This window comes from Rhinopithecus roxellana, chromosome 19 (assembly GCF_007565055.1).
Source record: "Rhinopithecus roxellana isolate Shanxi Qingling chromosome 19, ASM756505v1, whole genome shotgun sequence".
Classification (NCBI taxonomy): domain Eukaryota; kingdom Metazoa; phylum Chordata; class Mammalia; order Primates; family Cercopithecidae; genus Rhinopithecus; species Rhinopithecus roxellana.
In genome coordinates, this window is record NC_044567.1 from 55961544 (window position 1) to 55971989 (window position 10446).

General features: G+C 55.6%; 1 protein-coding gene across 1 annotated transcript; it reads right to left on the reverse strand.

The window, feature by feature from the left end:
• Positions 1-8636: 8636 nt before the first annotated feature.
• Positions 8637-9405, reverse strand: BHLHA9 (basic helix-loop-helix family member a9). Its single transcript, XM_010373491.1, has one exon. The coding sequence runs from the start codon at positions 9403-9405 to the stop codon at positions 8698-8700; it is 708 nt and encodes a 235-aa protein (XP_010371793.1). The 3' UTR covers positions 8637-8697.
• Between the last annotated feature and the right edge of the window lie 1041 nt (positions 9406-10446).

The window sequence follows — 10446 nt, forward strand, 5'->3', positions numbered from 1 at the left end:
CTGCCCCAGCCCAGCCCAGCCCAGCCCAGCTCAGCTCTGCCCAGCCCAGCCCAGCCCAGAGGGACCTGGGCCAGCCTCCGGTTTCTGTTGCAGCTTCAGGGCCTGCTCCGCTGGGCGGGGGCTCTGGATGGGGAGAGACACACCGGGCCCAACAGGGGTGTGTCTTCAGCTGTCCTAGGAACGGAGCCCTCTGCTGCTTCTTCCAAAGCAAGCCTGTACTTCTTCCTCTCTGCTGGGAAATGCCGGAACCTGGGTCCCCCTATTGCGTCCCACCCAGCCTCTGACCCTCAACAGCTAGGAGCATCCAGGCCAAAAGCCTGGCTGCCGACTCCAGAAGGGAAGGGGAGGTGTGAGCACCAGAGCAGCCCCTGGATCCTGCCTGGACCAGCAGGGCCCCGTGAAAGGGTTTCTACGTAGCTCACCACCAGGTGGGGAAGAGGATAAGGGGGAGTGTTGGGTCCGCCTCATGCCCATCAGAGCGACTCTGTGGTGTTAAGAGCCGCTAGGTCCGAGCCGCTCCGGGAAGATGCCAGCTCGGAAGGACCTCAGGCTGTTTGTCTTCTCAGATTCTCCTCTGTGTCTTTGTTCTCTCTTAGGTTTTCTCCCTCTGTCTCTGCCTTCTTCTCTATCCTCGGCATCTCTTTCTCTCCATATCCCTGACGCCTCTTCTTCCATTGTTTTACAAATGTGACCTGGAGCCGCCAGGGATGTGTGTGGTTTGAAAGTGGCTGCATGGGCCGGGCGCGGTGGCTCAAGCCTGTAATCCCAGCACTTTGGGAGGCCAAGACGGGCGGATCACGAGGTCAGGAGATCGAGACCATCCTGATGAACACGGTGAAACCCCGTCTCTACAAAAAAATACAAAAAACTAGCCGGGTGTGGTGGTGGCGCCTGTAGTCCCAGCTACTCGGGAGGCTGAGCCAGGAAAATGGCGTAAACCCGGGAGGCGGAGCTTGCAGTGAGCTGAGATCCGGCCACTGCACTCCAGCCTGGGGCGACAGAGCGAGACTCCGTCTCAACAATAACAACAACAAAAAAGTGGCTGCATGAAATAGTTTAAAATCCTACAATCAGGCGGGGTGCCATGGCTCATGCCTATAAGCCCAGCATTTTGGGAGGCCGAGGCAGGAGGATTGCTTTAGCCCAGGAGTTTGAGACCAGCCTGGGCAACATGGAAAAATCCCATCTCTACAAAAAATACAAAAATTAGGTGGGCATGGTGGTGCATGCACACCTGTAATCCCGGCTACTTGGGAGGCTGAGGTAGGAGAATTGCTTGAGCCTGGGAGGTCAAGGCTACAGTGAGCCAAGATCATGCTGCTCAAATGGGAGATATGGGACTGAAAGGACACCTGGAAATGAATAAGATTTGAAAATTCACCTGGGCGTGGTGACTCACACCTGTAATCCCAGCACTTTGGGAGGCTGAGACAGGTGGATCACTTGAGGTCAGGAGTTCGAGACCAGCCTGACCAACATGGTGAAACCCCGTCTCTACTAAAAATACAAAAATTAGCTAGGCATGGTGGCCGGTGCATGTAACCACAGCTACTCAGGAGGCTGAGGCAAGAGAATCACTTGAACCTGGGAGGCAGCAGAGGTTGCAGTGAGCTGAGATTGCACCACTGCACTCCAGCCTGGGTGACAGAATGAGACTCCATCTAAAAACAAACAAACAGGCTGGGGGCAGTGGCTCATGTCTGTAATCCCAGCACTTTAGGAGGCCGAGGTGGGCGGATCATGAGGTCAGGAGATTGAGACCATCCTGGCTAACACGGTGAAACCCCCTCTCTACTAAAAATACAAAACATTAGCTGGGCGTGGTGGCGGGCGCCTGTAGTCCCAGCTACTCGGGAGGCTGAGGCAGGAGAATGGCGTAAACCCGGGAGGTGAAGCTTGCAGAGAGCCAAGATTGTGCCACTGCACTCCAGCCTGAGTGACAGAGTGAGACTCCGTCTCAAAAAACAAAAACAATGTTTGTGGCTTTGGGACAACTTTTCAGGTTTCATTTATTTGACTATATTAAATTAAGAATTTTGCTCAGGCCAGGGATAGTGGCTCACGCCTGTAATCACTGCACTTTGGGAGGCCAAGGCAGGCAGATCAAGAAGTCAAGAGATGGAGACCATCCTGGCCAACACGGTGAAACCCCGTCTCTAGTAGAAATACAAAGATTAGCTGGGCATGGTGGCGGGCGCCTGTAGTCCCAGCTACTCAGGAGGCTGAAGCAGGAGAATGGTGTGAACCCAGGAGGTGGAGATTGCAGTGAGTAGAGATTGTGCCACTGCACTCCAGCCTGGGTGACAGAGTGAAACTGTCTCGAAAAAAAAAAAAAAACTTTTTAAAGGAAACCCATCGTTATTTGCAAAATGAAGACCTTGGGGAACTGCCTCGTCCTCCTGTCAGTCCTCAGGGAGGCCAGGTGTGGGGCCTGGGAACGAGCTGGGCTCCCCTGCTCAGGAGCGTCCAGAAATATGATAATCCTGTATAACAGGAAAGCTCCTTCACAGGGTGGTTAGGTAAGTCCCTGAGACCCCTTAGGCTCCAAGCCAGTATCCAGTTGGGCAGAATTCCATGGTACAGCCTAGGAGCTGACGCCCAGGTGGAGGGACGACAGCTGCCCAGCCCAATTCGGTAGCCCCTAGGCACATGTGGCTTCCGAGCCCTTGAAATGTGACTCATCCAAGTTGAGATGTGCTGTGGGTGTAAAATACAAGATGTCGAAGACTGGGTCCAAACACACCAAAAATGTAAAATATCTCATTAATACTTTTTATTGATTATATATTGAAAGGATAATATTTTGGATATATTGGGTTAAAGAAAACATTAATAAAATCAACATTATTGATTTCTTCTGTTTATGTTTTAAAAATGCCTAGTCGAAAATTTAATTTTTTTTAATTCTTTTTTTTTTTTTTTGAGACAGAGTCTCGCCTGGGTGACAGAATGAGACTTTGTCTCAAAAAAAAAAAAAAAAAAAAAAAATTGGGATTTCAAGTCAGGCACTTACAGTCCCTGCTGTTCAGAAGGATCACTTGAATCCAGAAGTTTGACGTTGCAGTGAGCCATAATCACACCTCTACACAACAGAACAAGACCCCCCCTTTTTCTTTTTTTGAGACAGAGTCTTGCTCTGTTGCCCAGGCTGGAGTACAGTGGTGTGATCTTGGCTCTAGGCTCACTGCAACCTCTGCCTCCCGAGTTCAAGCGATTCTCCTGCCTCAGCCTCCTGGGTAGCTGGGATTACAGGCATCCACCACGTCTGGCTGATTTTTGTATTTTTAGTAGAGACAGGGTTTCGCCATGTCGGCCAGGCTGGTCTCGAACTCCTGACCTCAGGTGATCCGCCTGCCTCGGCCTCCCAAAGTGCTGGGATTACAGGTGTGAGCCACCGCGCCTGGCTATATGTTAAATTTTTGATTGCATAAAAGGAGGACAGAAATAACTAAGAAGTCCCCAGAGTAGTCCCTGGCAGGAGGTTGCCTGGACGGCTGGGGTGGGGGGAATTAGGGACCTGTTCGTTCCGCCTGCGTGGGATGCTGGATTCTCAGCGCCACCTAGTGGCAGGTAGTGATGAGGGGCATGACCAGAGTGGAGCGAGCAAGAGGGAGGCTGCCACGGATTTGGGGTCCCCGCTGTGAGCGCAGCCCAGCGCAGCCCAGCGCACCCCAGCGCAACCAGCTGCCCAGGGCCCTGCTCCAGTCTGCAGTTGCTCCAGGCAGGTTCTCACTTAGGTCTTACATGAAGGCCTGTGGGCTGTATTCACACAAGGTGGGTTTGGCTGGCACAGTGTTGATTCAATATATATATATATATTTTGAGATGGAGTCTCCCCCTTGTTGCCGAGGCTGGAGTGCAGTGGTGCGATCTCAGCTCACTGCAACCTCCACCTCCCGGGTTCAAGCGATTCTCCTGTCTCAGTCTTCCGAGCAGCTGGGATTACAGGCACCTGCCACCAAGCCCGGCCAATTTTTGTATTTTTAGGAGAGATGGGGTTTCACCATGTTGGCCAGGCTGGTCTCAAAAGCCTGACCTCAGGGGATCCGCCCACCTCAGCCTCCCAAAGTGCTGAGATTACAGTGAGCCACCGCGCCCAGCCTCAACACATGATTTTTAAACATTTTATTTCATATTTAAAATTGGGGTTTCAAGCCAGGCACTTGTATTCCCCACTGTTCGGGAGGATCACTTGAGTCCAGAAGTCTGAGGTTGCAGTGACCCATGACTGTACTCCAGCCTCAGCAACAGAACAAGACCCCTGTCTTTATAAAAAATTGGAGTTTCAGACATTTAACATAAACATCTGGGAATCCTGGTCCAATTCCTGCAACAGCTGGGCCAGCTGCAGCCGGTTTCACCATCTTGGCCGGGCCTAATTTTTCACCTTTTTAAAAAACAATGATGAAGACTCTAATGAAAATCTGGTCAGGTGTGGTGGCTCACGCCTGTAATCCCAGCACTTTGGGAGGCCGAGGCGGGCGGATCAAGAAGTCAGGAGATCGAGATCATCCTGGATAACACAGTGAAACCCCATCTCTACTAAAAATACAAAAAAAAAAAATAATTAGCCGGGCGAGGTGGCGGGCGCCTGTAGTCCCAGCTACTCAGGAGGCTGAGGCAGGAGAATGGTGTGAACCCAGGAGGCAGAGCTTGCAGTGAGCCGAGATCACACCACTGCACTCCAGCCTGGGTGACAGAGAGACTCCGTCTCAAAAACGAACAAAGAAAATTAAGACCAGGCTCCTCACACTTGTAATGCCAGCACTTTGGGAGACAAAGGCAGGAGGATCGCTTGAGCCCACGTGTTTGAGACCTGCCTGGGCAACATGGCAAACTCCCATCTTTACAAAAAATACAAAAATTAGCTGGCATGGTGGCACACGCCTGTATTCTCAGCTGCTAGGAAGGCTGAGGCGGGAGATCACCTGAGCCCAGGAGGTCAAGGCTACAGTGAGCCATGACTTAGTGGCTCTGTCTTACACCTGTCTCTTTCCTTTCTGGCATTTTCCTTTCTCTATGCATTTCATGCCTATCACTGTGCCTTTTAAACAATATTTGGGCAAATCCTGTGATCTCAGTGGATAACCACCTTTTTTTTTTTTTTTTTTTTTTTTTGAGATGGAGTCTCGCTCTGTCGCCCAGGCTGGAGTGCAGTGGTACGATCTCGGCTCACTGCAAGCTCTGCCTCCCGAGTTCACGTCATTCTCCTGCCTCAGCCTCCCAAGTAGCTGGAACTACAGGCATCCGCCACCATGCACGGCTAATTTTTTGTATTTTTAGTAGAGACGGGGTTTCACTGTGTCAGCCAGGATGGTCTCAATCTCCTGACCTCATGGTCCACCTGCCTCGGCCTCCCAAAGTGCTGGAATTACAGGCTTGAGCCACTGCGCTTGGCCATAACCACCATTTTTTAATAATCACAAAATCGGCCGGGCGCGGTGGCTCAAGCCTGTAATCCCAGCACTTTGGGAGGCCGAGACGGGCGGATCACGAGGTCAGGAGATCGAGACCATCCTGGCTAATACGGTGAAACCCCGTCTCTACTAAAAAAAATACGAAAAACTAGCCGGGCGACGAGGCGGGCGCCTGTAGTCCCAGCTACTCGGGAGGCTGAGGCAGGAGAATGGCGTGAACCCGGGAGGCGGAGCTTGCAGTGAGCTGAGAGCCGGCCACTGCACTCCAGCCTGGGCGGCAGAGCAAGACTCCGTCTCAAAAAAAAAAAAAAAAAAAAAAAAAAAAAAAAAAAAAATCACAAAATCTTTTCTTCACCACACATCAGTCATCTCGGAGAATGCATATGATCTTGGGAAGCAGACAGAAAAATCAAGCAAGGGTTCTAGAAAACCTAAACAGTACATAACTAAGGCTACTCAGGCCCAGGATCCCCTGTGGCATCAGAGAGATGAGGAAGTACCTCTCAGGTTGATACGTATATGGATACCCACGCAAATATCCACGCAGCCACACATCTATATAAACACACAAAATATGTACATATCACAAACTCAGAATCCTAGGCAAATACATATCAGCACGCAAACACACAGCCCTGCAAAAACCATGATAGCAGCCAGTGTGTCCTGGACTTTACAGTTCATAAAAACAGCTTCCCATGCATTCTTTCCTTGTAACAACCTTGTGAACTGAGTATGTCTGAACAGCCTCCACTCAGTGAGCATTTATGTGGGCCAAGCACTATGCTAGTGCGTTAAATGCATCGTCCCATTTAGTCTCCAAAACAGCCTGTGATGTAAGTACTTATTCTAGCCCGTTATACAGATGGGAACACGGAGGCTCAAAGCTGCCAGGTGATTGGCCCAAGATCACTCAGCTGGTCAGTGAGGAGACGGAAGTCCAGGACTGTGACATCCCTACCACTGAACCCACGGGGCTGCTGCGCCAGGATTTTGCCTGCAGGAGTGTCCTTGCTATTACCAGGCTGAGAGTGTGACAGGGTGGGGGAGTAGAATCCTTCTTTCTTTCTTTTCTTTTCTTTCTTTCTTTTTTTTTTTTTTTAAGAGAGTTTCGCTGTCGGCCAGGCTGAAGTGCAGTGGCACAATCTCGGCTCACTGCAACCTCTGCCGCCCAGGCTCAAGCAATTCTCATGCCTCATCCTCCTGAGTAGCTGGGATTACAGGCGTGTGCGCTACTATACCCAGCTAATTTTTGTATTTTTAGTAGAGATGGGGTTTCACCACGTTGGCCAGACTGGTCTCAAACTCCTGACCTCAGGTGATCCTCCCGTCTCGGCCTCCCAAAGTGCTGGGATTACAGGGGTGAGCCACCGCGCCCGGCCGCCTTATTTCTTTCAGTCCTGGAATTTAGGAAAGCAGGACTTGCTGGTCCTCGTATCATGTTTCCAGATGATAAATACCTGAGGCTGAAACACGGGTACAGCCTTGTCCAAGCTGGTTTCTCGTAAGATCCTAGTAGTACACAGTGACAGCTTGTGAACACCTTGAACACCTTCTGTTTGCCAGAAATGGTCCATTACGAACCACTTACAATCCTCACAGCCACCCTGGAATCATTATTCATGTCAGAGGGGAGGAACTAGAGGCTGAGAGAGGTGGCTGAGCAGGGGCTGGACTGGGGTAGGCCTGGCTCTTTCCTTCCCACTGGCAGCCCGTGGCACTGTGGGGCTCGGTGGGCAGGGCTGGGGCCAGCATCTCACGTGTTGCTGCTCCTGGCTAGACCCCACGTCCCCGCTGAGTAGAGTCAAAGCCTCCCCGTGGTCTGTGCCACGCCTTCCTGTGCAATTGGGAACCCTAAGGGCTGTGACTGGGGACAGGATGCTGAGCGCGCCAGCCAGGGCTGGGGTTTGCAGACAGCAGAGGCATTTTGAATTGTAGTGGTGGGCCTCACCCCAACTGCTCTGGGAAACTCTCCCTGGGTTTATGCCTAATGGCGTTTCTCTAGCTTCTGTGGGATCCCCACTCTGCTGTGGGGAACCCTTCCCTCTCCTGTTGGCAAGAGCCCAGCTCTCCCCCAGCACCTCTGGGCTCTGGCCTAGCAGGCAGCCCCTGCCGCATTAGACCCTTAGCCTGATCCGGGCCAGACACCAGCTCATCTCAGACGCAGGTCAGCTCTCTGGACAAAACTCCCGGGGCAGCTGGCTGTGCCTCTCACTCGCTCAGCCGGCTTGACCTGAGGCCCCTCTGCCCTCACTCAACCCCCTCCCCAGAATCGTTCCTGGGTTCCAAGTCGGCCCCTCATCATGGGGGCCCTGGCCCACAGTTCCCTGGGAGTTCTTCCTGCCTGTCGCTCGAGGTACGTGCACGCAGGACTCACAGGCCCCCAATCCTCAGCCCTGCCCTCGGCCTCCTTCCCTGAGACCAGGCCAGACTCTCGCTTCGCTGTGGCTCACTCCAGGCAGGTCCAGAGACACGGCTGACCGCATCCGTATCCTCCCAGGCCCCGTGACCCCTCTCCTGATCATGCCCTCTCCCACCCCAGGGGACGCAGGGAGGGGGGTCTCTGGATGTCTTTTTCCTCCCCTTGGGTCCCCACAGTGCTCAGCCACACCTGGGGTCTTGCTATGAACGAGTTCCCCCAGGCGCCGACCTGTGGGCCTTAGGCCCCGCCCAGCGTACCAAGGCGAGCCCCGGGCCCTCAGGCGTTCCTGCCACCCTGGGCTACTGGGCCCACTGGAGTCGTGGTATCGGACAGAAAGGAGTTTTTCCTTTTTATTTGGCTGCTGCTGCCTCTCCCGGATCAGGCTTGGGCAGCAGCGCAGGCAGGGGAAGGGGACTCCGCACTCATGTGCCCACGAGACCACAGCAGGTGCCACCCGCACTCCCACGCTCCCACACTTGCTGCCCCAGAGCCCTCACTCTCCTAAAAGCAGCGAGAGCACACAGGGCTCCGAGGCGCAGGGGTGCGAAGGTGGCTCCAAGACAAGTTCGAGTCCAAGATGAGCTCAGGATCCTGAGCCTTTCTGAGAACTGCCTCCCCAGGCTGGGATGCGGGGGCGCAGCCCCAGGCCCTGGAGCTCCTTCTCTCTGGCTCAGGCTGGGATGTGGGGGGCAGCCTCAGGCCCCAGAGCTCCTTCTCTCTAGGGAGGCCGCGTCTTTTTCACGCCAGGTCTCAGCGCGTCCAGTTCTGCTCTTGTCGAGGACGCCTTTGCAGTCCCGGCTTTTGTAGTCCAGCTGCCAGCCCGGCCTCCCTCCAGCCCCGCTGGTGCCTCGAGGCTGGTCAGGAGCGCGGATGGCCCATCCCGGGAGCGGCTCGCAGGTAGCCCCGCGGCCAGGGAGGCGGCCCGGCAGAGGAAGGCCCTGGACAGCGGCTCCAGCTTCCCCAGGAGGCCTGGCCTAGGCCCGGCCCCTCGGCCACCGCGCTGGGCCGTCCTGGGGGCGCGTGCGGGGGGCACGAGGCACAGCGGGGCGCAGACGGCACCGAGGGGTGGGCGGCGTCTGGGCGCGCGAGACTGGGCCCTGCAGGCGTCTGGGGGCTAGCGCCTGTGTCTCCGGTGTCCCCGCGCGCAGCCGGGCCGTGGCACTCCAGGTGTCCGCAGGGCTCTCGGGGCGCGGGGCTGGCGCGCAGGACCAGGGAGAGCGCGGCGATGCGGTGGATGGCTCTGCGCAGCGTGGCGATCTTGGAGAGCCTCTTGCCGCCCAGGTCGTGCCGCAGTGCCCGGCGCAGCGCGTTGAAGGCCTCGTTGTAGTCCAGGATGCGCTTGCGCTCCCGCACGTTGGCCGCCATGCGCCGCGCCTTGGACCGCACCGGCCGCGCGCGCCTCCTGCCAGCCGGCTCTTCTGCCTGGCCCTGGCCACGGGAAGCGCCGTTCGCCCCCAACATCCCCAAATCACCCCCAGGCTCGGGCCAGGGGCCCCCCAAGTCCTCTGCAGAGCCTTCGGCCCCCTTCCGCGCCCTGAGGCCTAGTCCTGGCGCGCCCCGCAGCATGGCCTTCCCGGGCCCTCACCCTCTGCCGCAGCCCCGACCCTCTGCCCTCTGCCCTCTGCCGTCTGCCCCCTGCCCCGGCCCCGGCTCGCTACGCGGACGGTCCCCGGCTCCTGGGGCTGGACACTCCCGAGACAGGCCCCCTCCAGCTGGGCTTTATGTCACCACGCGGCGCCCCGCCCTCCCATCCATCCATCTCCCTCCTCCTGCATTATTACCGGCCTCCAGGTAGGTCGGCGAGGGAGGAACCGAGGGGAAGAAGGAAAGCGAGGAGGGAAGCTTGCAGGTTCTTGTAAGCGGGGACCAGACGGCAGTCCGGCCACGCTGTACCGGGGACCTTGCCCTGCCTCGCTCCGGTACTGCTATGGGGTGTCTGAGTTCCACATTCTTCCTCCTCGCTCCCAGATACGGTGCTAAGTTTGGTTTCTAGCAGGAAAGCTGATAGAAATAAAGAGTGGCAGAGGGCTGGGCGCCGGCTCACGCCTGTCATCCCAGCACTTTGGGAGGCCGAGGCCGGCGGATCACTTGAGTTCAGGAGTTCGAGACCAGCCTGGCCAACAGGGTATATAAAACCCCGTCTCTACTAAAAAGACAAAAATTAGCGGGGCGTGGTGGCGGGTGCCTGTAATCCTAGCTACTCGGGAGGCTAAGGCAGGAGACTAGCTTGAACCCGGAAGCCGGAGGTTGCAGTGAGCACAGATCGCACCACTGTACTCCAGCCTGGGTGACAGAGCGAGACTCCATCTCATAATAACAACAAACCTTGAAAGGTCTTGTCAAGTCCTGTGGGCAACCACAGAGATGTCATTGAGGAAAAGCATGAGTGTGCCAGCAGGGGTCATATGGGAGGGCCAGGGCCCTGCAGGTAAGGCTGATCCAGAGCTTCCGGCTTTTTCAGCTATGGAGTGCGGCTGGCTGCAATTTGGGGTTCAGGTTTTGGTTGGGCCTCTCTCTCCACTGCCCTTTGACTCCCCTTCTGCAGGCAGAGCTGGGCTGAGTCAGCAGCAGAGGGTGAAGGGGAAGATCCCTTTGCAGCCCTGGGTC

Excerpts from the sequence above, each read along its gene's own strand:
- BHLHA9 (XM_010373491.1), bottom strand. The coding sequence starts at position 9,405 with ATGCTGCGGGGCGCGCCAGGACTAGGCCTCAGGGCGCGGAAGGGGGCC.